At 43.1% G+C, this 27,871-nt stretch overlaps 2 protein-coding genes across 4 annotated transcripts; both read left to right on the forward strand.

Annotated features, from left to right (window-relative positions):
• Window positions 1-126: 126 nt before the first annotated feature.
• On the forward strand, window positions 127-14,130 carry amfrb (autocrine motility factor receptor b). Of its 2 annotated transcripts, none has more exons than XM_041895380.2 (14): window positions 127-348; window positions 978-1,365; window positions 1,474-1,566; window positions 1,901-2,065; window positions 3,380-3,532; window positions 4,257-4,297; window positions 6,759-6,891; window positions 8,107-8,240; window positions 9,990-10,100; window positions 10,324-10,526; window positions 10,735-10,841; window positions 11,101-11,235; window positions 11,431-11,621; window positions 12,150-14,130. In XM_041895380.2, the coding sequence occupies exons 2-14, from the start codon at window positions 1,078-1,080 to the stop codon at window positions 12,298-12,300; spliced, it is 1,905 nt and encodes a 634-aa protein (XP_041751314.1). In that variant the 5' UTR covers window positions 127-348; window positions 978-1,077; the 3' UTR covers window positions 12,301-14,130. The 2 variants fall into 2 exon arrangements, with proteins under 2 accessions (XP_041751314.1, XP_041751318.1); XM_041895384.2 differs by lacking the exon at window positions 127-348 and adding an exon at window positions 361-499.
• A 1,454-nt stretch (window positions 14,131-15,584) lies between these two features.
• Window positions 15,585-27,819, forward strand: dpep2 (dipeptidase 2). Of its 2 annotated transcripts, XM_041895407.2 has the most exons (12): window positions 15,585-15,798; window positions 16,561-16,669; window positions 18,598-18,743; window positions 19,140-19,266; window positions 19,478-19,607; window positions 22,925-23,066; window positions 23,283-23,352; window positions 23,721-23,897; window positions 25,155-25,239; window positions 25,424-25,499; window positions 25,705-25,840; window positions 26,160-27,819. In XM_041895407.2, the coding sequence occupies exons 3-12, from the start codon at window positions 18,601-18,603 to the stop codon at window positions 26,382-26,384; spliced, it is 1,311 nt and encodes a 436-aa protein (XP_041751341.1). In that variant the 5' UTR covers window positions 15,585-15,798; window positions 16,561-16,669; window positions 18,598-18,600; the 3' UTR covers window positions 26,385-27,819. The 2 variants fall into 2 exon arrangements, with proteins under 2 accessions (XP_041751341.1, XP_041751335.1); XM_041895401.2 differs by lacking the exon at window positions 16,561-16,669.
• Window positions 27,820-27,871: the final 52 nt, after the last annotated feature.

Here is a 27,871-nt window from a genome sequence, read left to right on the forward strand (position 1 = left end):
CTTTTATTTTGAAAGTTGTTGTGATGACGCTCAGAATTTCATGACCTGGGTCTCTTGCATAGATTGTATATCTCCAGCCAGAGAGAAATAAACAAGATGTCGTCAACATATGCCGCGTTCATACACTAGACGGGACAAGGAAACGTCCTAACTGGTTGTAGTTGTACACGTGCCGCGGTCAACGAATTAGCAAGTCGGAAATTTCCGAGTTTTCTAGTTCCGACCAGTATGTGAACGCAGCATTAACCACGGATCGGGGAATTTCAACGTAGTCTACTGTCAACCTCTACAAGAGGATATTGGATGTTGGACATTAAGTTAGCTAGTTAATGTCAAATTGATCAATTTGTAAGTTGAGTGAAATGTCTTTGCTCAAATATTAACCAGACTGGTTTGGTTTATTTCATAATCTCCAGCTAGCTAACTAGCTAGCTGCTAATGCTAGCTAGTTAGCAACCTCTCTGCCGAGGACGGAAACGTCAAATAGATTCTGGAACAGGTAGCTAGCTAAATTAGTTAGTTAACTAACTAGCTAGAGAGTTTGGACTTTTTAACTAGACAGTCAGCAAGCTAAAGTGCTAATTTATAAGCAATGTCAGGTCCTCTATTTGAGTTTGTTTTATTTGATATATATAACATTGGGTAGCTAGCTAGCTGTCTAAACTTGTAGCGAACAGCTAGCTTCCATGCTAACATTAGCCTAGCACGCACTAGCGAGCTGGACCAAAATGGGCGTTGTTTTGGTAGCGGTAGGTAGGTAGTTAGTTAGCTAGCTAATAACAATATGAACTTAGCCAGCAAGTTTAGCTGCTCAGCTAGCCCTCCACAACTGTCTCTGACCAGTGAAACAACACTATAAACTAGAACTAGACAGAGAGGGCTTATTGCTCAGGCTTACTACCGTTACACTAGCTAGCTAGTTCCATTCATTACCATTACCTACAGTAGCCTAACTGATTTGTTTTCTGTCCCTGCAGGTTGTTGACAGAGCAAAGGTGTGGTGGAAATCAGTGTCAAGCCTATTAGGCCTAACTTCACAAGTATTGTGTGTGAGAGACCTCCAACATTAACATTCCAATGCCTCTGCTATTCCTGGAGAGGTTTCCCTGGCCAAGTCTGCAGACCTACACAGCGCTGAGTGTGGCTCTGCTGGCTGGAAGCATCTTCAGCGCTTACACTACTGTGACAGAACAGGGGTTCGGGGTTCCAGACATGGACGAGCCTCCCCCACCTGCCCCCTTAGAAGGAGATAATAGAGGCGGCCAAGGCCTAGAACATGTGACTAGTGATGATGTTGTGGGTGCAGATACAGAATTGGCAACCACTGTTATGTGGTACCTGGTCACTGACAGTCTCTTTGTATGGGTAAGTCTTATTCAAGATAGGCTCAACTCAGCCAAGCAGACAATATTGTTGTTACGTTACTTAGTTGTTACTTGGTTGCTAAGTGGTCTACTCTTCTCTACTCCTCAGGTGTTGGTGAATACAGCTTGCTGTTCTCTGATGTTATTTGCTAAGATGATCCAGTGCATGGTTTTTGGGCCCCTCAGAGTCAGTGAGAAGCAGGTGAGTCTTGGAGTTGTGGTGGTAACCTAATAACTGGTATTTGATAAGCCTTGTGTGTGCTCACATGTCAACGTGGTACTTGCATGTTTTCTCAAGCGTCTGCTTTTTGGCATGTCGCCTTATTGAAGGTTAGGCATCTGACTGTGTGTCTATAAACTATAGTACAAATGTCCTCCACAAATAGTCTGGAAAACAAGATCTTAGCATTGAAATCCACACTGGTGGTTTGAGTCTATTAGTGTACTCTGACCACTCCATCCATGTTCTAATGTCTTGACCTCTCCTCTCTCCACCCCTCTCCCTTACCATCTCCTCTCTACTCCACTCCCCTCAGCACCTGAAGGACAAGTTCTGGAACTTCATCTTTTATAAGTTCATCTTTATCTTCGGGGTGCTGAACGTTCAGACGGTGGAGGAGGTGGTCATGTGGTGTCTGTGGTTCTCTGCCCTGGTCTTCCTCCACCTCATGGTCCAGCTGTGCAAGGACCGCTTTGAATACGTACGTCTCATCAACCTCTAACAGTACATTTTAGTCACTTAGTAGACGCACTTATCCAGAGCGACTTACATTAGTGCATTCATCTTAAGATAGCTAGGAGAGACAACAACGTATCACAATCGTAGCAAGTACATTTTCCCTCAACAAACCTCTATTTCTGTTGATAATAATAGTACATTTTATGGTAACACTTTACTGTAGGTGTCCTTATGAATGCATTCATAAAGCCTTTATAACAGCTATATAACACATCATTTGTCATAAGTAGTTTTAAATAGTTATGAGTAACGACATGATATGTTATAAAAGTAGTTATAATGGGTAACAACTGCTATTACACAGTCTGCATGACAACTTATTACAGTACTGAATAAAAAACTGAAATACACTGAAATGATAAAATGTAGATGGGCCCACCCACTGTACTATAGGGAGAGTGACCTTGTTGACTTGTTTACACTGTAAACATATATACCTCTGTTAGATGTCAGTGATATGAAGCTGTTGGCTATACATTCAGTCACAGTGACTGCCATAGACCGGGTCTCTTTCAGGTCCAGACCAGACCTATTAATAAGCTAGTTCTTGCTGTATGTATGTAGGCCAGGGTCTTAGGTTTAGCTAATGTTTCAGTCACTTCATAGACTCAAACTACAGAGTGGGGGACTACAGATGAAAATGAGCTGTCTGGCTAAATCTGGTGTAATGGGATGTTGTACATGGTCCCTGACAAATAAATGTAATAATACAAAAAAAAGTATTAACATTTAGGCCTATTAGATAGTGTGCTGTAGCTATATGAGAGGAAAACAGAACATCACACCACATTGCATTGTGAAGAATGACACCTCTCTGTCTGCAATCAATGGTTGTTAGGTTTTCCCCTTATCATATCAACTGACATAATACCTGTTGGAATGCTGTACTTTGTTGCTAAAAGTTGGATCAGAGCCTGTTAGCTTTTCATTGCATAACAAGCCTGGATGTGCGTCACTGTACCTGTGTCAGTATTCTTGTGTGTCACTAGACTGGTTTTTTGAGCATGTGTTAGTAGGACAGTATGGGGCTGCAGTGACACTGCCCAGATAAAGCTTACCTCTTGACCAAAAAACATGCTAAACTGGAAAGTCTATTGAAAGAGTAGCCATGAAGTCTGCAACCTCCCCTAAATTGTCATTGTGTGTGTTGGTCGCTCTTTGTATGAAAGTACAAGTTATATGTAGGTGTGCATGTCCGTCTACATCTGTGTGTGTTTGTCTTAGTAATCTCTCTTTCTGTACAGTAGGTTAATGTGTACCTGTTCCCCCCCTGCAGCTGTCCTTCTCCCCCACTACTTCTATGAACAGCCATGTACGTGTCCTGGGTCTACTGGTATCCCTGCTGCTGGGCTGCTGTGGTCTGGCTGTGGTCTGTGGCCTGCTGGGCGCTACCCATGGCATGCACACCCTCTCCTTCATGGCTGCTGAGGTGAGGACCAAGCCCTAAAGAGCTCACCAGCTTGTAGTTCTAAAAAACGTAAATGAGTAACCTCTGGTTCGTTCGGCCGTTCCTATGGGGAAAGAATCGGGTTTTGGAATAGAAAAAAAAAAGGCAAAAAATAACACAGACTTAGGAGATGTTATACGTTTTGTTCTATGAGACAGTATCAGTCCGTTAACATGACCTTTATGAATTATGAAGCCTTTATGTTCTTTTCTGATTACATAAATGCTTAAAAATTCACAAAAAGTGAAGTTAGCTGATGAAGATTATCTCATAGAACAAAACGTATAAGATCTCCATACCTGTGTTTACCACAGACCTTATTTCTGGCGTTGATCCAAAAACCCTACAAAAACTCAATTCATTTCCCAATAGGCTTTGTCCAATGAACCATGGCGGAGTTAGTGCCTACAAAAAGACCCCATTACTATTGCTCTATATTGGGCGGAAGGTATTTCTATAGGCACACCCATTGGTGTAGACTAGAGCAGGACTGGCTAAACCTCCTGGGGAGTTGGGACTACCATCCTGCAGGAGTTTGTTCCAGCTGTTGTTTTATTGTAAGTTACAGTAACAAGGCGGTTTACTCAGTCACAAATTAGTAATACATAATTGTCATCAGTTCCTTTCTTGTGGGAAACAGTTCTAAAATCAAGGTATTGTATAAAATACTTATGTATAATTCATATCTCTTTCTCTTGTCTTTCAGTGTCTGCTGGTCACTGTGCGGACTGGACATGTCATCATGAGGTAAGGTCCTTTCTTTCAGAATGCAGACCCTCTTGCACACCACCACAGCAACACAGATGACATAGCAGATCTAGAATGAACCAGTTCTATTATTAGCGTGCTGTTAGATGTGTTACCATGAGCACCCGTTGAAAGACTGCTTTGTACTACAGAGGGTGATCAGGATGACTTACAGGCAGCTGTATTTATTGGAGTGGTTCATTAATTAGTTAGGTTAAACCCTGTAAACAGTAGCCAGGTGTATGAGTTGTTGCTTTGCTTTGTGTTGTGTGGATACCCATAGCATTAAGTGCCTATCAGAGTCCAAAACTTGTACGCGTATGCATAGCAGTGTACTTTTCGAATTCTCAACGCAGCTCAATCAATTTCTCCAACTGTCAACACATTGAAATGAATAGAGGGACGTGTGCGCAGAGCTGCGTTGGTTGGGAATTTTGGGGAGGTGCACGTTCGGGCTGGCCCAGTGAGAGTTAAGCTAAGTGATGATCTACAACGACTGATTAGCGCAAGCAAAAATAAGTTAGTCTGGCCTTAATGGCTATATACTCTTATCTCCATCTGGCACAGTCAGAAGAGGACTGGCCACCCCTCAGAGCCTGGTTCCTCTCAAGGTTTCTTCCCAGGTTCCTGCCTTTCTAGGGAGTTTTTCCAAGCCACTGTGCTTCTATATCTGCATTGATTGCTCTTTGGGGTTTTAGGCTGGGTTTCTGTATTAGCACTTAGTGACAACTGCTGATGTAAAAAGGGCTTTATAAATACATTTGATTTGTAGTGTGTACAATTCAAAAGCATACAGTGGGGAAAAAAAGTATTTAGTCAGCCACCAATTGTGCAAGTTCTCCCACTTAAAAAGATGAGAGAGGCCTGTAATTTTCATCATATGTACACGTCAACTATGACAGACAAAATGAGAAAAGAAATTCCAGAAAATCACATTGTAGGATTTTTTATGAATTTATTTGCAAATTATGGTGGAAAATAAGTATTTGGTCAATAACAAAAGTTTCTCAATACTTTGTTATATACCCTTTGTTGGCAATGACACAGGTCAAACGTTTTCTGTAAGTCTTCACTAGGTTTTCACACACTGTTGCTGGTATTTTGGCCCATTCCTCCATGCAGATCTCCTCTAGAGCAGTGATGTTTTGGGGCTGTCGCTGGGCAACACGGATTTTCAACTCCCTCCAAAGATTTTCTATGGGGTTGAGATCTGGAGACTGGCTAGGCCACTCCAGGACCTTGAAATGCTTCTTACGAAGCCACTCCTTCGTTGCCCGGGCGGTGTGTTTGGGATCATTGTCATGCTGAAAGACCCAGCCACGTTTCATCTTCAATGCCCTTGCTGATGGAAGGAGGTTTTCACTCAAAATCTCACGATACATGGCCCCATTCATTCTTTCCTTTACACGGATCAGTCGTCCTGGTCCCTTTGCAGAAAAACAGCCCCAAAGCATGATGTTTCCACACCCATGCTTCATAGTAGGTATGGTGTTCTTTGGATGCAACTCAGCATTCTTTGTACTCCAAACACGACGAGTTGAGTTTTTACCAAAAAGTTCTATTTTGGTTTCATCTGACCATATGACATTCTCCCAATCCTCTTCTGGATCAACCAAATGCACTCTAGCAAACTTCAGATGGGCCTGGACATGTACTGGCTTAAGCAGGGGGACACAGCAGGATTTGAGTCCCTGGCGGCGCAGTGTGTTACTGATGGTAGGCTTTGTTACTTTGGTCCCAGCTCTCTGCAGGTCATTCACTAGGTCCCCCCGTGTGGTTCTGGGATTTTTGCTCACCGTTCTTGTGATCATTTTGACCCCACGGGGTGAGATCTTGCGTGGAGCCCCAGATCGAGGGAGATTATCAGTGGTGTTGTATGTCTTCCATTTCCTAATAATTGCTCCCACAGTTGATTTCTTCAAACCAAGCTGCTTACCTATTGCAGATTCAGTCTTCCCAGCCTGGTGCAGGTCTACAATTTTGTTTCTGGTGTCCTTTGACAGCTCTTTGGTCTTGGCCATAGTGGAGTTTGGAGTGTGACTGTTTGAGGTTGTGGACAGGTGTATTTTATACTGATAACAAGTTCAAACAGGTGCCATTAATACAGGTAACGAGTGGAGGACAGAGGAGCCTCTTAAAGAAGAAGTTACAGGTCTGTGAGAGCCAGAAATCTTGCTTGTTTGTAGGTGACCAAATACTTATTTTCCACCATAATTTGCAAATAAATTCATTAAAAATCCTACAATGTGATTTTCTGGATTTTTTTTCCTCAATTTGTCTGTCATAGTTGACATGTACCTATGATGAAAATTACAGGCATCTCTCATCTTTTTAAGTGGGAGAACTTGCACAATTGGTGGCTGACTAAATACTTTTTTCCCCCACTGTAAGTGCAAAAATGTCAAAATAAAAAGGCATTATTGTGACTTGGGCAGGTTTCTGACTGTCTGTTTCTCTGCAGGTACACCATCCACCTGTGGGATCTGAAGCACCCAGGCACCTGGGAGAGTAAGGGCTCCTACGTCTACTACACTGACTTCATCATGGAGCTGTCTATGTTGTCCCTGGACCTTATGCACCACATCCACATGCTGGTGAGTAACAGAGCTGGGAGCACTACGGGCTGGTGTTAGTAATGGAACTAACTGCACTACCGAGAGGCCCACAAGATGGCTGACTGAACTAGCCTGAATTTAAAACAAGGGATCTATCTCAATTTGTCTTTCTGCGATTCCTTGCATTCCATCTCCTCTACTCCTCAACTATATTGGAGGAGAAGGTCCATGGTCTCTCCTCTCAGATGATGAGAGTAATCAAGGAAAGATTAATTGAGATAGAGCCACAGTATTCAGTTAGATGAGTTGAGTATGATCTTAGAGCTGTGTTTAACGTTGGACTCCCCTGTCTCCCCTCAGCTCTTTAGTAATATCTTAGAGCTGTGTTTAACGTTGGACTCCCCTGTCTCCCCTCAGCTCTTTAGTAATATCTTAGAGCTGTGTTTAACGTTGGACTCCCCTGTCTCCCCTCAGCTCTTTAGTAATATCTTAGAGCTGTGTTTAACGTTGGACTCCCCTGTCTCCCCTCAGCTCTTTGGTAATATCTTAGAGCTGTGTTTAACATTTGTCTCCCCTCAGCTCTTTAGTAATATCTTAGAGCTGTGTTTAACGTTGGACTCCCCTGTCTCCCCTCAGCTCTTTAGTAATATCTTAGAGCTGTGTTTAACGTTGGACTCCCCTGTCTCCCCTCAGCTCTTTGGTAATATCTTAGAGCTGTGTTTAACATTTGTCTCCCCTCAGCTCTTTAGTAATATCTTAGAGCTGTGTTTAACGTTGGACTCCCCTGTCTCCCCTCAGCTCTTTAGTAATATCTTAGAGCTGTGTTTAACGTTGGACTCCCCTGTCTCCCCTCAGCTCTTTAGTAATATCTTAGAGCTGTGTTTAACGTTGGACTCCCCTGTCTCCCCTCAGCTCTTTAGTAATATCTTAGAGCTGTGCTTAACATTGGACTCCCCTGTCTCCCCTCAGCTCTTTAGTAATATCTTAGAGCTGTGTTTAACGTTGGACTCCCCTGTCTCCCCTCAGCTCTTTGGTAATATCTTAGAGCTGTGTTTAACGTTGGACTCCCCTGTCTCCCCTCAGCTCTTTGGTAATATCTTAGAGCTGTGTTTAACGTTGGACTCCCCTGTCTCCCCTCAGCTCTTTGGTAATATCTTAGAGCTGTGTTTAACGTTGGACTCCCCTGTCTCCCCTCAGCTCTTTAGTAATATCTTAGAGCTGTGTTTAACGTTGGACTCCCCTGTCTCCCCTCAGCTCTTTGGTAATATCTGGCTGTCCATGGCCAGTCTGGTGATCTTCATGCAGCTGAGGTATCTGTTCCATGAGGTGCAGCGCCGCGTCCGACGCCACAAGAACTACCTCCGTGTCATCAACAACATGGAGGCCAGGTCTGTCTACTGATCAGCCCACTGACAGCTCTCACTTTCCTGTATATAATACAGCTCTTATTAGATGATGGGTGGTGTTCTTTCACGCTTAGCTGTGACTCTGTGTATGAAGCTGTTGTTGTTTGAATCTAGTCTCTCTGCTTTCATATGACGGCTATCTAGCTATTAGCTATTTACAGTTGAAGTCGGAAGTTTACATACACTTAGGTTGGAGTCATTAAAACTTGTTTTTCAACCACTCCACACATTTCTTGTTAACAAACTATCGTTTTAGGCAAGTCGGTTAGGACATCTACTTTGTGCATGACACAAGGCATTTTTGAGAAGTTTACATACACTAAGTTGACTGTGCCTTTAAACAGCTTGGAAAATTCCAGAAAATGATGTCATGGCTAATTTACATCATTTGAGTCAATTGGAGGTGTACCTGTGGATGTATTTCAAGGCCTACCTTCAAACTCAGTGCCTCTTTTCTTGACATCATGGGAAAATCAAAAGAAATCAGCCAAAACCTCAGAAAAAGAATTGTAGACCTCCACAAGTCTGGTTCATCCTTGGGAGCAATTTCCAAATGCCTGAAGGTACCGTGTTCATTTGTACAAACAATAGTACGCAAGTATGAACACCATGGGACCATGCAGCCATCATACCGCTCAGAAAGGAGACGCGTTCTGTCTCCTAGAGATGGACGTGCAAATCAATCCCAGAACAACAGCAAAGGACCTTGTGAAGATGCTGGAGGAAACTGGTACAAAAGTATCTATATCCACAGTAAAACGAGTCCTATATTGACATAACCTGAAAGGCCGCTCAGCAAGGAAGAAGCCACTTCTCCAAAACCGCCATAAAAAAGTCAGACTACTGTTTGCAACTGCACATGGGGACAAAGATCGTACTTTTTGGAGAAATGTCCTCTGGTCTGATGAAACAAAAATAGAACTGTTTGGCCATAATGACCATCGTTATGTTTGGAGGAAAAAGGGGGATGCTTGCAAGCCGAAGAACACCATCCCAACCGTGAAGCACAGGGGTGGCAGCATCATGCTGTGGGGGTGCTTTGCTGCAGGAGGTACTGGTGCACTTCACAAAATAGATGGCATCATGAGGAAGGAAAATTATGTGGATATATTGAAGCAACATCTCAAGACATCAGTCTAGGAAGTTAAAGCTTGGTCGCAAATGGGGTCTTCCAAATGGACAATGACCCCAAGCATACTTCCAAAGTTGTGGCAAAATGGCTTAAGGACAACAAAGTCAAGGTATTGTAGTGGCCATCACAAAGCCCTGATCTCAATTCTACAGAACATTTGTGGGCAGAACTGAAAAAGCGGGTGCGATCAAGGAGGCCTACAAACCTGACTCAGTTACACCATCTCTGTCAGGAGAAATGGGCCAAAATTCACCCAACTTATTGTGGGAAGCTTGTGGAAGGCTACCCGAAACGTTTGACCCAAGTTAAACAATTTAAAGGCAATGCTACCAAATACTAATTGAGTGTATGTAAACTTCTGACCCACTGGGAATGTGATGAAAGAAATAAAAGCTGAAATGAATAATTCTCTCTACTATTATTCTGACATTTCACATTCTAAGACAGGGAATTTTTACTAGGATTAAATGTCAGGAATTGTGAAAACTGATTTTAAATGTATTTGGCTAAGGTGTATGTAAACTTCCGACTTCAACTGTAGCTATTCATGAGACTAGTAAAGAGGTTGATCTAGATTTCTTATGCTCTGTACCTCTCAGGTTTTCAGTGGCCACAGCAGAGGAGCTGGTAGCCAACAACGATGACTGTGCCATCTGCTGGGACACCATGCAGACAGCACGCAAACTGCCCTGCGGACACCTCTTCCACAAGTAAGAGACTGACCCAGCCAACTATGGCACCTCTAAAAACCCAGGAGTCATTATTTCCTCACACTTGATTGAATGTGGCATTATGTGGGTGATGTTTTGAATGACACTAAGCGACTGCTTGAGTTTCTCTGGGCTCATAATATGCTTGTGTGTCTGTGTTGTCTGTATCTGTGTTTGCTGCATATCTGTGTACATTAACGTTCCTGTTTGTTCTATTCCTCAGTTCCTGCCTGCGGTCGTGGCTGGAGCAGGACACGTCGTGTCCAACATGCAGGATGTCCCTGAACATCAGTGGTGATGGGGGCCCGGCCAGGGGCCAGCAGCAGGGGGCTGGCCTCCCACTGGAGAACAACCTGGGCCCCGGAGGCCCCGCTGCAGACGCCAGACCACACCTCAACCAGCACAATCACTTCTTCCACTTTGATGGTAAGGCCCATACAGACTTGTTTTTACAACACAGGTGCTCCCACTGAATGGACTACTCTATTGAGTATGGTTGATGATGATGATGAAGTGTATATGAGTTCTGGCATACAACTTGCTGATAGTCACATAGACAGACATCACAATATTAGAAACATTACATGTAGTGCACATTTCAGGTAGAGATAATTGTGGTGATTTCTCCTCCCAGGCTCCCGCATCGCCAGCTGGCTGCCTAGTTTCTCAGTAGAGGTGATGCACACCACTAACATCCTGGCTATCGCTCAGCAGGCCAACAACTCTCAGCTCAACACCATGGTGAGTCACAGCCTTACTCTAATCCCCTCCCGAGACACCAGGGGATTCTCCTTTCAGCATGCTTTTTAGTCCTGGACTAGGTTTAATGTGTCCGCCAAAACAGTTTCCAGGGGGTCTCGCAGGCATCATCTGAGCTTTGAATATAGTTTTTACACCTGCCCTTCATCAACAGCTTTGTTTTCAATGTATTAATTGCAGCAATATGACTTGTATAGAATGGAGGTGGCTGCTGGGTAACGTAGTGTTCTACTCCCCACAGGCCCATCAGATCCAGGAGATGTTTCCTCAAGTTCCCTACCACTTGGTGCTGCAGGACCTGCAGTTGACCCGCTCTGTAGAGGTCACCACCGACAACATCCTGGAGGGACGCATCGTGGTGCCCTTCCCTGCTCTGGTAGGTCCTCCAGTTCAGTTCATTGGGTATTTTGGCCATGGTGGTCCACATAGAGATCACAGAAGGCCTACACTTTCTCCTTGTGTGTGATTGTACTGCCTCATTCTTAAGGTTAGGTAGAAAAATAGAGGGCATGAGTTCAGGTTCTGGTCAAATGTGATTAAAGATGTCTCTGACTTGCCTCTCCCCCTCGAGGCGGCTGAGCGTTCCCCCCTGCAGGTGAACCCAGGCCCAGAGGAGGGGGCAGGAGCCAGTGGGGGGGTGGAGACGGCCCCCAGCGAGCTGAACAACCTGGAGGTCAGAGGGAGCCGCTTTTCCAAGTCTGCAGAGGAGAGACAAAAGATGTTGCTGCAGAGGAAGGATGAGCTGCTACAACAGGCACGCAGGTACTGTACTGTCACCACTGGCAATACTAGACCAGTCTGTCGAATGACATGGGTGTATTCAGTGAGGGGAAACCTTCACAGCTTTGCAGATAGAAATATAGCTAACCCTATTCAACTTGGCAGACAATCATATCTTTCTACACAATCCATTTTCTATCTGAATGTTTTGCAACATGACCGGGCATCCTGACCAGGCCTCAGCTGACAATCTTTTCAAAATAAGAGTCTTATTAGATAAGAGCAAACACTTGTTGCTATCTTGGTGGTTGTTTTCTTGTCTGTTAGGTCAGGGTTCAGTCTCTGGCCCTGTAACTGAGTAACTACAGTAGCAGAATAGATCTATTGTAACTAAATGACTGTGAGATCACGGTCATGTTCATAATGACACATCATAGCAAAAGTTTAGCAAAATGAACGTTTCTTATTAGACTGGTTCTGACAGTTTCTCCCTGCTACACTCTGTTTCTGAGCATTTTCTTCCGTTTCGTGTCTACTGAACACAACCCATATCAATTCATTTCCCCACAGGAGATACTTGAGAAAGAGCCCAGAGGATGAGGAGGACCTGCCCACTCTGGAGGAAGACGCCCCTGTCTCAGACCTGACCATGTTGAGACGCAGGACCATGGCAGCAGCTGCAGAGAGACGCATGCAGAGCCAACCAGACCATGCTCCCTGAGTCTATACTGGACTGTAAACTCCCACCTGGACAGTCTCGCCTCAAACCCACATCTAATACCCTTGGAGTGTCCACCAAACTCCCCACGTCCCACCTAAGAGGCACAGCCACCTCCACCGAAAGAGCTAGTACCCCTCTCTACGTTATATGATCAATGGAATTACCCAAATAAAAACATGACATTACAAAGTGTTACAAGAAGCATGGGCTTTGGCTGCACATGGCACAGGGGCTCTGCTCTTTTAGGCTGCCTTAGTGAGATATGAGAGCTGTTGGGCCTTGGGAATGGTACCAGCCTCCTCTGAACTTACACCAGAGGCTTAATTGGACATAGATCAGCAGTGTTTTAAAGGAGTGGTGGGTGTCTGTCTGTCTGTCAAGAGTTTCTGAAGTGCACCGTAGAACGCCACCTCGCACACCTGTCATCACATAGCCGTAGCCCCAGCTTCATTAGACTTACCTGTCATTCTCTTTACTGGCCATGATGGGGAAGGAAAGAACATGGTCTCAGAGGATGCAGCTGAGGTTAGTTAGGGTTTGTTAAGGTGCTATCGCTACATACAGCTCATAGTATAATGAAGTAGTTAATATTTGTGTTGTAATGGGCTGAGATTGCTATTAAGATCATGGGTTGGGTTTAGAACCTACTGATGTGTTGTTTTATAACAATGGAGTGAAAACTGTGAATTAAGAGGAGGTTTAATGGATTCAAATATTGTGAAGCTTTTTTATTTTCTTTTAATCTTGCCTTTCAGTAAGAGAATGTCACTTTAGTATTGCAGCCTCTTCGAAATATGAATGTACTTTATCCACATAATGCTGCAGAGAGAGAGAGGAGAAGAGTTTAACTTCTGGCCGTTGTGGAGACTTGGTTGTTAATAATGTGTTAAATGTTACATATCCACCCAAGAAAGAGCACTATCTGGATAGGAAGACGGAATAGTTTTGTGTTCCAGGATCCAGACAGACAGTTAAACTCTCACCAGTACTGAGTTATAGAAGAGAGCTGACCTCTAGGTCAACCAGGGGTTTCTATCTGCAGACTGTATACCTCTAAAACTTCCCAAAACATACCTACACTGTATTAAACATCCATTGATAGAGGTACAGAGGAGTTGGGACGACGGTTGAGGTTTGAATACTGATGATCTGATCCAGATTCAGGAGTTGGTTGTTCACTCACTCACACTCCATTCCTACACTCCATGTACTGGTAGGTTCATTCTTGCAGATGATATGTAGGCCTACGTGTTGGATTCTTGCAGACGATATGTAGGCCTAAGTGTTGGATGTCTGATAAAACTAAAGGCTTTTGAAAGTTGATTGGTAGTGAATCACAATGGAGTGCTTTAGTTTGTACTTTTATCCCAAAGAACATTGATCCCATGAACTTCCACATGTCTTTCTTTGAGATGTGCATCTTTTTTTGCGTTTGGTTGATGCAAAAGATTTCTCTCTTTCAGCTTGTTTCATCTGTGGGATTGTAAGAAGTTTCTACTAACTATATTTGTGTTTCAGAGATGCACCTTTTGTCAAAAACGAAATACACTAGTCCGTTTTCATTGATTCAAGCTATTGATCAACTCATATTTTCATATCCATGTCATATTTTTATATTCATAAGGGGTTATTTTTGTAACCATTGTGTATTTGACCTAATCAAAAACATTAATTAATATTTTGGACTGAGCTTTCCTCATATTTTGTGCCTAAATCAAGAATAGTTCTATGGATTGATTGTGTACATAATGTAGTTTTTGTAAGAACTGCTCTAGTAACATGAAAACATTATAAATAATAAACAGAGCTTCTCTACAGCCTTTTAACAAACTCTAGCTTTTCTTTGCCTCAATAAAATAAACATATTGTAGTGCAGTATAATGGTATAGGCTATAGACCAGTGGTTCCATACCTTTTCTGGGTACTGTACCGCCAACTGAATTTTGTTCTGCCCGGAGTACCGCTGAAGTACCCCCCTCATGTGCATTTTAATGAGTCTTCTCAAGTACCCCCTGTGGATAGGCCAAGTACCCCTAGGGGTCCTAATACCCCAGATTGGGAACCACTGCTATAGACAATGAGTAATCTCTCTCTAGACAGATGGGTTGCCTCCCACAATGTTACCACTGAGGGAGTTCGATTAAGCTGAACCGCAGTGCACCGGGCTATGCAGTGAGGGAAGAGCACCCTTCTCAAATCGAACAGTAATCTGCGTCGCTCGGTCATGTTGTCAACAAGGCAGCATGATGCAGGCCTCCTGTAGCTCAGTTGGTAGAGCATGGCGTTTGCAACGGCAGGGTTGTGGGTTTGATTCCCACGGGGGGCCAGTATGGAAAATGTATGCACTCACTAACTAAGTCGCTCTGGATAAAAGCGTCTGCTAAATGACTAAAATGTCAAATGTAATGCATCGTTCAGAAACATACATCTCTTTTCCCAAATTGTTTTGCATTTTCAAACTTTTTTCATTGGGAATGCAGATAAAGCGTTTTTATCAAAAGCAGTCACTTTTGCATGTGAAAACACAGAATCCTACTATTTACTCCACATGCTTAACCTACGCCACTTTTGTTTTGAGCCGACTCCACCGTCGGCCAAAACAGGGCACCTGGCTCACGCCCCTGGAGGCAGCCCGGTTACAAAACAAATGAAATCGACGCTAACCCGGTTCACCCGGGGCAGTCCCGGGGCATTAATCGAATACCCTCAATGTTCCAGCATACACACATAGGTCTGGGATTTCTGAGACTAGGCTATGAGTACAATACTTAAAGGGGCAATCCTTAGTTGAAACAATAACAATGCGGTTGCCCCGCCTCTGTTCTGGTAAAAAGCTCAAGGATGGGCCTAGATAAATGTAACCACTCTCAAATTCATAGACAGCTGTGGACTGACCTCCAATATATTAAAATTATAGTTTTAAGCATGTTTTGAGGCTATGCAGTGTTTATTTACATTTACAATGTTTACAAACATTGGAGTAAAGCAAGCTTATATTTTGGGTTCTGATGGGGTATGACAGTTGAATTAAGCTCATGAGGCATAAATTATACATTATCTAAAAAAATCAATGGGTGTATATCACTCATTTATATATCCAAAAATTGATGTAGGGACTGCAGATTGCCCCTTTAAAGGTCCGGCTTCCTGGACACAGCTGGACTAAAAAACATGCCCAATGGGGAATTTCCATTTCAATCACTTTTATTTCCAGGTCTAGGTTTAGGCTAACCTGTCTCTGGGAAACTGGCCCGTAGTGTTATTACTTAGATTGGACAGTAGATGGCAGTAATCCCATCTCAATGACCACACTGTGTAGTGTACACGATCTATTCTAAAGATCTATTCTATGCGGTACAGTCCAATGTATTTCAGTCCCACACGTAGCCTACATCTGGGCGGAGGGAGCTAGTAAATTCGCATTATTAAATTGTGATGTTCGGGTTTAGGCTGCATTCGTTGTAAATAACCCGACCAGCTGATCGATCACCTTGCACAGTGAGTTTTGTTTTGCTAAAAATACTTTACTTTTTTAAATAATTATGTTGCCTATATTTACTGAGTTATTATGCTTTTTTATAGAATTCCAGTTATTTGTAGGCCTATTTGCATAATATTTATAGATCCGTAATGTTTTAGATCACTCATTAAAACTGTTGACCCATTAACTGTAAAAGTTACTTTAAATGTTATGTTCAACTTTAAACGAACTACAACTTTTAAGGATTAATGAAGCCTTCATTAATTAACCATTTAGAAGGCCAACAGATGCTTAAGAAACCATTCTAGCAGAAGTCAGCAGTAGAAACAATAACTAAGCAGATATTCTGCCTCTGTTGCAGTAAAAAGCTGAGGGATGGAGCTGGAGAAATGTAACCACTCTCAAATTCATAGACAGAACTATGTATGCAAGGACTGACCATCCATGATACCAACATTATACTGTAGTTTTAACCATGTTTTGAGGTTATATAGTGTTAGTTTACATTTACTTTATTTACAAACATTGGAGTAGATAGGTTTATATTTTGGATGCTGATGGGGTACGACAGTTGAACTAAACTCATGAGGCATTTTATAAATTATATTCTTCAAGAATCAATGGGTACATATTGTAAAAACTGTTGGCCACTAAATCCGGCTAGAAGGACCAAGTAAAAATGGTTGGCTGGTATGCCCTAACCCGTCTGAGCGGTCGGCTGTAAATTCCCTCACCCGCTATATACTTATAACTGATTGGTTTGGTTCTATCCTCTGTAGTGCTGTCCGGCTATAACATGATGTTGAGGCCCATCACCGTACTCTTGATAGTCACCACCACACACACGCAGACGCAGCTGTTTCCATTTGGAGAGGTGTATATGGTTTGGTAATCTGAATGATTTTGAATTTTATTGTTGTGTTTCTATAAGACAAAGATATGCACACATGTAAACAGTATTAGTTAAGGGTTATAACTATGCAATATACATACAGTACCAGTCAAAAGTTTGGACACACCTACTCATTCAAGGGTTTTTCTTTATTTTTACTATTTTCTACATTGTAGAATAATAGTGAAGACATCACAACCCTGAAATAACACATATGGAATCATGTAGTAACCAAAAAAGTGTCAAACAACCCAAATATATTTTATATTAGAGATTCTTCAAAGTAGCCACCCTTTGCCTTGATGACAGCTTTGCACACTCTTGGCATTCTCTCAACCAGCTCCAGGAAGTAGTCACCTGGAATGCATTTCAATTAACAGGTGTGCCTTGTTAAAAGTTAATTTCTGGAATTTCTTTCCTTAATGCATTTGAGCCAATCAGTTGTGTTGTGACAAGGTAGGGGTGATATACAGAATATATCCCTATTTGGTAAAAGACCAAGTCCATATTATGTCAAGAACAGCTCAAATAAGCAAAGAGAAACGACAGTCCATCATTACTTTAAGACATGAAGGTCAGTAAATCCGGAACATTTCAAGAACTTTGAACGTTTCTTCAAGTGCAGTCGCAAAAACCATCAAGCGCTATGATGAAACTGGCTCTCATGAGGACCGCCAAAGGAAAGGAAGACCCAGAGTTACCTCTGCTGCAGAGGATAAGTTCATTAGAGTTACCAGCCTCAGAAATTGCAGCCCAAATAAATGCTTCACAGACTTCAAGTAACAGACACATCTCAACATCAGCTGTTCAGCGGAGACTGCATGAATCAGGCCTTCATGGTCGAATTGCTGCAAAGAAACCACTACGAAAGGACACCAATAATAAGAAGAGACTTGCTTGAACCAAGAAACGCGAGCAATGGACATTAGACTGGTGGAAATCTGTGCTTTGGTCTGATGAGTCCAAATGTGAGATTTTTGGTTCCAACCGTCGTGTCTTTGTGAGACGCAGAGTAGGTGAATGGATGATCTCCGCATGTGTGATTCCCACCGTGAAGCATGGAGGAGGAGGTGTGATGGTGTTTAGTGCTTTGCTGGTGACACTGTCTGTGATTTATTTAGAATTCAAGGCACACTTAACGAGCATGGCTACCACAGCATTCTGCAGCGATACGCCATCCCATCTGGTTTGCGCTTAGTGGGACTATCATTTGTTTTTCAACAGGACAATGAACCAACACACCACCAGGCTGTGTAAGGGCTATTTGATCAAGATGGAGAGTGATGGAGTGCTACATCAGATGACTTGGCCTCCACAATCACCTGATCTCAACCCAATTGAGATGGTTTGGGATGAGTTGGACCACAGAGTGAAGGAAAAGCATCCAACAAGTGCTCAGCATATGTGGGAACTCCTTCAAGACTGTTGGAAAAGCATTCCAGGTGAAGCTGGTTGAGAGAATGCCAAGAGTGTGCAAAGCTGTCATCAAGGCAAAGGGTGGCTACTTTGAAGAGGGATAATTAAGGTAGGCTGAGCAGCCAAACTAACGGGAGTTAAGGGAAACTGAAGGGACTGTGAGGTGAAGTTAGGTAGAGAGGAGAGGAGCAGGACGGCCTTCTTTACACATATCCTTAATTTGTCAAAAAATGTATGTAGCAACTGCTGATTGCCCCTTTAAGCAAATTTCATATGTTATAAAGAGTGGCAAAGGATCACATTTGCCAAAGCCCTGGATTTTATATATAGGCCTTTCATATCACACGTTATACAGTATTACTTTGTTTATAAATTATGTAGTGCTTATCAAGACTTTATGAATGCCATATAAAGCCTTCATACATTGTAGTTCGTTTAAAGTGGGACCAAACGTTCAAAGGACTGGACTGATTGAAGTTACCACGTCTTAAAATGACTTTATTTATAGAATATGATGTCGCGGATACTCCATAGAGGTGATTTACTAAGCCTGGGGACACACTTGATGCTGTGTTTTCTCTGTGGCATGATGTCGGAAGATCCTACAACAGGAAGTGCAGTTGGCTTGATGACAAAATATCCTTTGATTGATGGGTAAGTGAACGGAGGAAAGTTGTCTTAGTTATTCTGGCTTTCCTAAAATAGAGACAAGTTTATCCTACAGTATTCCTTATTATTGGTTAATTATATATTTGTCTGTGCAGAGATACATAGATATTTTTGTTAAATCATATGCAGCCTAAAATATTAATAGCTCAAGGATTTTCAACGGTAAACTTTTGGAAATTTGGCAGCAAGTATCCAAAACAAGTGTAGTTCCAAAGACAAATAATTACCATCCCGTACTGAGTCATTCTCGCCCACACACACAAGTGGTACTGTATGGAGCTGTCCCTTTTGAAATTGGATATGTAAAGATGTCTTCCTCCAGCTCCACCTTGAGTCACTCCCCTCTATTCCATCTGACTGACTCATCTCTCTCTCTCCTAGACATAATGACCTAGCTCTGATGCTGAGGATTCTCCACAACAACAGACTGAGTCAGGTTGACCTACGCAACATCAGCAAAGTGGCCACAGACATCAACCGACTCACAACGGGACATGTCGGCGCTCTGGTAGGTTAATGTATGGTTAATCGTAGCCTAAGTGTGTGTGTGTGTATGTGTGTGTGTGTATGCGTGTGCATGCTTGTGTGAGTGTGTGAGTGTTTATGTGTGTGTGTCCCCGTGCGTGTGTATACTGAGTTGTATTAAAGCCATAATACCCTTCTAACTCAAGTGTTGCTCTCTGGCCTCCTGCTTTGTCCCCATCCCTTGCTCTGATCAGGTGTTTGCAGCCTACGTGTTGTGTGGCGCCCAGAAGAAGGATGCTGTGCGGCTCACACTGGAACAGATAGATGTGATCCACCGTATGTGTACAGAGAACCCAGAACTGGAGCTGGTTACATCTGTAAAAGGTATACAATATACCAGGGGTAGGCAAATAGATTCAGCCGCGGGACGATTTTTGTCAGCGTGGATGGCCGTGGGGCCGGAACATAATTATGATCATTTGTACACTGCAAATTGACCACAAATAAGCCCAATAAGAGATTGTATTTGAAAATAACAATAGTTTCATACCTTGATTACATTGAGACATGATCATGTTTCTTTTTTTATTCGTGGGAATACTTAATTATTATATATTTCTTTCTGAATTCCTGGTGATTTTAGAATTTTTTCCCCCCTAAAAAACTAAAAGTGTATTTGAATGTGTGTGGTTTTGTGTGGGAGTGTCAGTGTAGTGTGTGTGAGTGTATGCTGTACATAGTGTATACAGTATATAGTCTAGTGAGTGTGCAGAGAGTCAGTGCAAGATAGGGTCAATACAGATATTCCGGGGTAACCATTTAATTAGCTATTTAGCAGCCTTATGGCTTTGGGGTAGAAGCTGGTCTGGAGCCTGTTGGTCCGAGAGACGATGCTTCGGTACCGTTTGCAGGACGGTGGCAGAGTAAACAGTCTATGGCTTGGGTGGCTGAAGTCTTTGCCAATTTTTTGGGCCTTACTTTGACACCGCCTGATATAGAGGTCCTGGATGGCATGGAGCTCGGCCCAAGTGATGTACTGGGCCGTACGCACTACCCTCTGTAGCGCTTTATATTTGCCATACCAAGCGATGATGCAGCCAGTCAAGATGCTCTCAATGGTGCAGCTGTAGAACTTTTTGAGGATCCGAGGGCGCATGCCAAATCTTTTCAGCCTCCTGAGGGGGAAGAGGTGTGTGTGTGTGGACCATGTTAAGTCCGTAGTGATGTGGATGCCAAGGAACTTGAAGCTCCCGACCCACTCCACATCGATGTGGATGGGGGAGTGCTCTCCCCCCTTTTTCCTGTAGTCCACGATCAGCTGCTTACTGACATTAAGGGAGAGGCTGTTGTCTCTGATCTCCTCCCTGTAGGCTGTCTCATTGCCGTCCGTGATCAGGCCTACCACCGTCGTGTCGTCAGCAAACTTGATGATGGTTTTGGAGTTGTGCGTGGCCACGCAGTCGTGAGTGAACAGGGAGTACAGGAGGGGACTATTCACACACCCCTGATGGGCCCCTGTGTTGAGGGTCAGCATGGCGGAGGTGTTGTTGCCTACCTTCACCACCTGGGGAGCGGCCTGTCAGGATGTCCAGGATCCAGTTGCAGAGGGAGGTGTTCAGTCCCAGGGACCCGAGCTTGGTGATGAGCTTGGAGGGCACTATAACCGCGATTGATAATAGACAGTACTGTGCAGCCGTCTTCATCGACCTGGCCAAGGCTTTCGACTCTGTCAACCACCGCATTCTTATTGGCAGACTAAATAGCCTTGGTTTCTCAAATGACTGCCTCGCCTGGTTCACCAACTACTTCTCAGATAGAGTTCAGTGTGTCAAATCGGAGGGCCTGTTGTCTGGACCTATGGCAGTCTCTATGGGGGTGCCACAGGGTTCAATTCTTGGGCCGACACTTTTCTCCGTGTATATCAATGATGTCGCTCTTGCTGCTGGTGACTCTCAGATCCACCTCTACGCAGACGACACCATTTTGTATACATCTGGCCCTTCATTGGACACTGTGTTAACAAACCTCCAAACGAGCTTCAATGCCATACAACACTCCTTCAGTAGCCTCCAACTGCTCTTAAACACTAGTAAAACTAAATGCATGCTTTTCAATCGAACGCTGCTGGCACCCGCCCACCCGACTAGAATCACCACTCTTGACGGGTCTGACCTAGAGTATGTGGACAACTACAAATACCTAGGTGTCTGGTTAGACTGTAAACTCTCCTTCCAGACTCACATAAAGAATCTCCAATCCAAAGTTAAATCTAGAATCGGCTTCCTATTTCGCAACAAAGCCTCCTTCACTCATGCTGCCAAACATGCCCTCGTAAAACTGACTATCCTACCGATCCTTGACTTCGGCGATGTCATTTACAAAATAGCCTCCAACACTCTACTCAGCAAATTGGATGTAGTCTATCACAGTGCCATCCGTTTTGTCTCCAAAGCCCCATACGCTACCCACCACTGTGACCTGTACGCTCTTGTTGGCTGGTCCTCACTACATGTTCGTCGTCAAACCCACTGGCTCCAGGCCATCTATAAATCACTGCTAGGCAAATCCCCGCCTTATCTTAGCTCATTGGTCACCATAGCAGCACCCACCCGTAGTCTGCGCTCCAGCAGGTATATCTCACTGGTCATTCCCAAAGCCAACACCTCCTTTGGCCGCCATTCCTTCCAGTTCTCTGCTGCCAATGACTGGAACGAATTGCAAAAATCTCTGAAGCTGGAGACTCTTATCTCCCTCACTAACTTTAAGCATCAGTTGTCAGAGCACCTTACCGATCACTGCACCTGTACACAGCCCATCTGAAATTAGCCCACCCAACTACCTCATCCCTATATTGTTATTTATTTTGCTCTTTTGCACCCCAGTATCTCTATTTGCACATAATCTCTTGCACATCTAGCATTCCAGTGTTAATACTATTGTAATTATTTTGCAATAGCCTATTTATTGCCTTACCTCCATAACTTGCTACATTTGCACACACTGTATATATATTTTATGTTGTATTTTTGACTTTATGTTTTTTACCCCATATGTAACTCTGTGTTGTTTTTATCGCACTGCTTTGCTTTATCTTGGCCAGGTCGCAGTTGTAAATGAGAACTTGTTCTCAACTGGCTTACCTGGTTAAATAAAGGTGAAATAAAAAAATGGTGTTGAACGCTGAGCTGTAGTCTATGAACAGCATTCTCACATAGTTATTTCCCCTCTTGTCCAGGTGGGAGAGAGCAGTGTGAAGTTCAACTGAGATTGCGTAATCTGTTGGGGCGGTGTGCGAATTGGAGTGTGTCCAGGATGTCTGGGATGATGTGTGTCATGACCAGCCTTTCAAAGCACTTCATAATTACAGATGCGAGTGCTACGGGACGATAGTCATTTAGGAAGGTTACCTTGGAGTTCTTAGGAACAGGAACAATGGTGGGCAGCTTCAAACATGTTGGGCTTACAGACTGGGCAAGGAGACACTTGCCAACTGGTCTTCCGTCTGGCCAGTCATTTATGCTCTCTGATGTCATTTGATGGGTTTTCCAAATGGATCTTTCCAACATTATGGAAATGTGTGGTTGTTCAAGTGGGTTGATGCCTAGTAAAAATATGTTTCTGCCCCATTTACAGTAGTATGATGATAATGCTGCTGCTGATGATGATGATGTGTGTATGTATCATGTGTGTGTATTCAACAGGACTAAATGACACTAAGAGGATAGCGTGTCTGATCAGCATTGAGGGAGGTCATTCTATAGACAGCAGCCTGCCAACCCTGCGTATGTTTTACCAGCTGGGGGTTCGCTCAATGGCCTTCACACACACCTGCAACACACCTTGGTTAGCACACGCACACACACACACGCACACACATGCACACACACACATAACACACACACACACACACACACACACACACACACACACACACACACACACACACACACACACACACACACACACACACAGACTCATGCACAATATGTGTTATATTTTGGCTTGACATCTTGGGTTCTTGCTACTGGGCTATGACACAGTAGTGTTTTCTTGCTGCAGGGCTGAGTCCTCCTCAACAATCTATGATGTCTATCAAAGAGAAAATGACAGCCTAACAGACTTCGGTAAGGTAAGGGGAACCTTTAACACTAAGTCTGTGTTAAAGCCAAGACTTGTAGCCTACGCCGGTCACTTCACGCGTCATACTGGAGCGGAATGACATTTCGCTACACTTACGTCTTTAAGTCACAAACATTCTTGATCCTTGACGACTTTTAGGGGGCTGTGTAACACTGATGATCTCATCACTGAGAGTTTTACTGTTTGAAGTGCTTACTTCAAGATAAGTTGAGCAAATTGTTGATGTTTTTAATGTCAGCAGATAGGTACAATGACGTACATAGAGCACATCATTACTGGGAAACCTCAATAACACGGCAAGTGGTAGCGTTATTATGCTTTATCTGTTCTCTCTCTGTCTGTCTTTCTCTCTCTCAGGATGTGGTGAAGGAAATGAACAGATTGGGGATGATAGTAGACCTGTCCCATAGTTCCTGGGCCACAGTCAGGGCAGTACTGCAGGTCTCCAAAGCTCCAGTTATTTTCAGCCACTCCTCAGCCCATGCCGTGTGTAACCACAGCCGCAATGTCCCTGATGACCTGCTCCACGAACTGGTGAGACCAATGGCTAGAACTCTCTCTCTGTCTCCCTCTCTCGCTCTCTCTCTCTCTCTCTCTCGCTGTCTCTGTCTGTCTGTCTCTCTGTCTCTCTCTCGCAAACACTCCTCCATCCCTCCTCCCTTTCAACCACCATCGGCACGGTCACTCAGTGTGGGTGGCCTATGTTTATCAGGAGAGACTTTTGGAATGATGTTTTGACGATGTCCTTTCTGAAGTGTTTCTTTAATCAACTTGTCCTTTATTTGCATTTCCTGTTTTACAGTGCCTTCAGAAAGTATTCATACCCCTTGACTTATTCCACATTTTGTTGTGTTACAGCCTGAATTAAAAATTGATTAAATATATATATATTATCCATCTACACATGATACCCCATAATGACAAAGTGAAAACATGTTTTTATAAATTTTTGCAAATGTATTGAAAATGAAATACATAAATATCTCATTTACATAAGTAATCACACCCCTGAATCAATACATGTTAGAATCACCTTTGGCAGCGATTACAGCTGTGAGTCTTTCTGGGTAAGTCTCTAAGAGCTTTGCACACCTGGATTGTACAATATTTGCCCATTATTCTTTTTTTAATTCTTCAAGCTCTGTCAAGTTGGTTGTTGATCATTGCTAGACAGCCCTTTTCAAGTCTTGCCATAGATTTTCAAGCCGATTTAAGTCAAAACTGTAACTAGGCCACTCAGGAACACTCATTGTCGTCTTGGTAAGCAACTCTAGTGTATATTTGGCCTTGTGTTTTAGGTTATTGTCCTGCTGAAAGGTGAATTTGTCTCCCAATGTCTGTTGGAAAGCAGACTGAACCAAGTTTTCCTCTAGGATTTTGCTCTATTCCGTTTATTTTTATCCTAAAAAAACTCCCTAGTCCTTGCCGATGACAAGCATACCCATAACATGATGCAGCCACCACCATGCTTGAAAATATGAAGAGTGGTACTCAGTGATGTGTTGTTTTGGATTTTCCCCAAACATAACGCTTTGTATTCAGGACAAAAAGTTCATTTCTTTGCCAATTTTTTTGCAGTTTTACTTTAGTGCTTTATTGCAAACAGGATGCATGTTTTGGAAAAAATTTATTCGGTACAGGTTTAAAAAAATCTCAATTTAATCAATTTTAAATTCAGGCTGTAACACATAAAAACGTGCAAAACGTCAAGGGGTGTGAATACTTTCTGAAGGCACATGGCTGGAAGGTCATATTTTTTGATGTTCTATTCTGGGTGTGTTGTTGTTTCAGAAGGAGAACGGAGGACTCATCATGGTTAATCTGCACAGTGGGTTTGTGGCCTGCCATGGCCAAGCCAATGTCTCCATTGTGGCTGGTGAGCAGTTGCCTTTGATTAGTGTTTACTGGCATCAAACAATTAAGTGCAAAATTGGCTGCCTTGTTATCAATCAAGACCTGTTTACAAGAGCAATACGAAGAACATCAGTAACATGTGTATACATGATTTATCCTATGTAAATATCTTCCTGATCTTCTGATATTCCTCTCACGTTTTGCAGACCATTTTACCCACATTAAGAAGGTGGTTGGACCCGAGTTAATAGGAATAGGAGGAGACTTTGATGGAGCGTCTAAGTAAGAACTTGTTGTTACCTCAGAGTAACAACAGCACATCCAGCTTTAGTTCATTAATACATTAGGCTCCAGCTTGAATGCTATCAGAATGACTCACTTTTTTGTAAGCAGGCTGGTAACAGATAGCAGCTGCATTTTACATGTTGTTCTCCTTTGGCCTAAGGGTGTCAGTGATACATAGCCTGTTATGTTCTACTGTCTGAAGGTTTCCTCTTGGATTAGAGGATGTGTCCAAGTATCCCGCTCTGATCCAGGAGCTGCTGGAGAGAAACTGGACAGAGAACGAGTTGTCCGGGGTCCTCAGACGCAACTTCCTGCGTGTGTTCAAGGAGGTCGAGAAAGTGAGTGCTAAAGGAACAAAAGCGCGGTGTTTTCAGCTCATAAAAAAGGCTCCATGCTACGGTGTGAGTATTGTAATCAAAGCCCATCAAAAACACCTGCAGTAGTAACAAAGGAATGAAAGGCATCTCTGTCTGGGACTGAATGTCCATCTGAGTACGTTGTGGTATGAAGGGAACTGAGAACTGGAAAGGAGCCCAGTATAGTGCATGGAAAATCCCACTTGGATTTTCTTGTTCAGTAGAGTCACTGTCACGGCATCATAACACAGTGTCAACTTCTCTCTCTCTCCCTCCCTCCTTCCCCCTCTCCCTTCCCCAGGAGCGTGACAGGCAGAAAGAGAAAGGAACTCTCCCCAGTGAAGCTCAGATCGACTTGGCTGAGGTTCAGAACCCCTGCAGGCTGGTTCTCAGGCGACCCGACCACCAGGGGATCAAGAAGGAACAGATGTACTCCAAGGGCCACAGTGAACTGGTGGCCCCCAGGAGTCTGGTCTGGACTGTGGTTGTACTAATCTCCTGCCTCTGTGTCCTGATGGACCATTAAGACTATAATAATATGGCCTCGATTCAATCAGATCGAGCACTAACCCGCGCTGGCCGATATCCGCATAGCTGATGTTTTGGCAGTATTGGAGGTGTAACTGCGGTGTGAGCTGACAAATAGGTGTGTGGCTGCTCTTTTGTGTCACCAACCACTCCCTTCCTTACTATCCCTATGCATTAGATGTTCAAAACGACAAAAGCAAGTGTAGGCTCTGTCGATGATGGAGATAATGACAGGCCAATGCATGTTTTCATGTTCATTTGGATGGGGGGATTTATAACCTATCAGTCTATGTAGACAATAGACCATTACGCATTAGAGTGGTTGAAACATGAGCTTCTAACGCAGCTACATGGGATTTGTGGGATATAAAGTCAGGTGTGGTTTCATTGCATCCAATGGCAGTGTCCACGATAATGTACCGTAAGGGGCTGCTCTAATGCAGTTCCTCCTCCGACACTGCCAAAACAACTGCTATGTGGATGTCGGCTACAACGGATCTGATAGAATCTAGCTCTTAGTGTTACTAAACTATTAGCAGTGCTTGACTTGGGCAGGAGCCTACCGGAGCCGAGTACCGGCACCTCAAATTCTCTATTGCTTGAGCTCTTTTTACTCTTATAGAATATTAGCTCAAAAGTATAGTGGAGCTCCTGCACCTAAATATAAACAGTACTTGCACCCAAAATTAGTACTGGCACCTATTTAGTAGTACTACTAGTGTTGTATTAGTAGTGTTATATTACACTACAACCATGTTTCTCCGACAGTTACAAGCCTAGCTTTACCGTGTTTACTGTGTCACTTGCTTACATGCAGATGTGATCTGGCCTACAAAGAACTTTACCTCATTTTTAGTTTCGGTCATTTTGACCTTGAAGGAGTTGTATATTTACACAAAGCTCTGCATGAACTTTGCACTATATTACATTGAGTTCAACACGTTGAACTCTTTTTACATATCTCATTATAAAAATATATGTTGTTATGTTATGTTTGTTTATTGATACAGTCAAGGCCACAAGGTCATTCTGAGGCATTTACAAGGTCATACTGAGGCATTTACAAGGTCATACTGAGGCATTTAGCTTTATTTATCTGAGGACACAGACCTTGAGGTTCATCACACAAACTTGATTGTCACAATGAAACTATTTCATAGCAAGTGAAGATTTCATCTTAACATTAAGATTATTGTAACATTTCCTCACAAGAGGGTACAGTGAAACGGTATGTAACTAACATGTTAATATACTGTAATGCCTCCTACAGTCATCTCAGGAATGTTGTATTCTGTATTCATATCATAGGTTATATCATATTTATTTTGCCTTTCTCTTAAGTAAATAATGCTTTGAGTTTTCTGTTTTTCTACCATCTTATTTTGTGAACACATTGATATATCTGAAGTCAAGAAAATTACATTCTGGTTGAATATGGAAATGAATCATGATTTTATTGCCACATTCAGATAAGTACTCTTCCTT

Source organism: Coregonus clupeaformis, chromosome 15 (assembly GCF_020615455.1).
Source record: "Coregonus clupeaformis isolate EN_2021a chromosome 15, ASM2061545v1, whole genome shotgun sequence".
Classification (NCBI taxonomy): Eukaryota; Metazoa; Chordata; class Actinopteri; order Salmoniformes; family Salmonidae; genus Coregonus; species Coregonus clupeaformis.

Bases quoted from the DNA above. Each gene is read 5' to 3' on its own strand.
- amfrb (XM_041895380.2), top strand. From the start codon at position 1,078: ATGCCTCTGCTATTCCTGGAGAGGTTTCCCTGGCCAAGTCTGCAGACC. The intron at 4,298-6,758 runs GTAAGGTCCTTT...GTTTCTCTGCAG, and splicing joins ACTGGACATGTCATCATGAG to GTACACCATCCACCTGTGGG. The intron at 8,241-9,989 runs GTCTGTCTACTG...TGTACCTCTCAG, and splicing joins ATCAACAACATGGAGGCCAG to GTTTTCAGTGGCCACAGCAG.
- dpep2 (XM_041895407.2), top strand. From the start codon at position 18,601: ATGATGTCGCGGATACTCCATAGAGGTGATTTACTAAGCCTGGGGACA. The intron at 23,898-25,154 runs GTGAGACCAATG...TTGTTGTTTCAG, and splicing joins ATGACCTGCTCCACGAACTG to AAGGAGAACGGAGGACTCAT. The intron at 25,240-25,423 runs GTGAGCAGTTGC...CACGTTTTGCAG, and splicing joins CAATGTCTCCATTGTGGCTG to ACCATTTTACCCACATTAAG.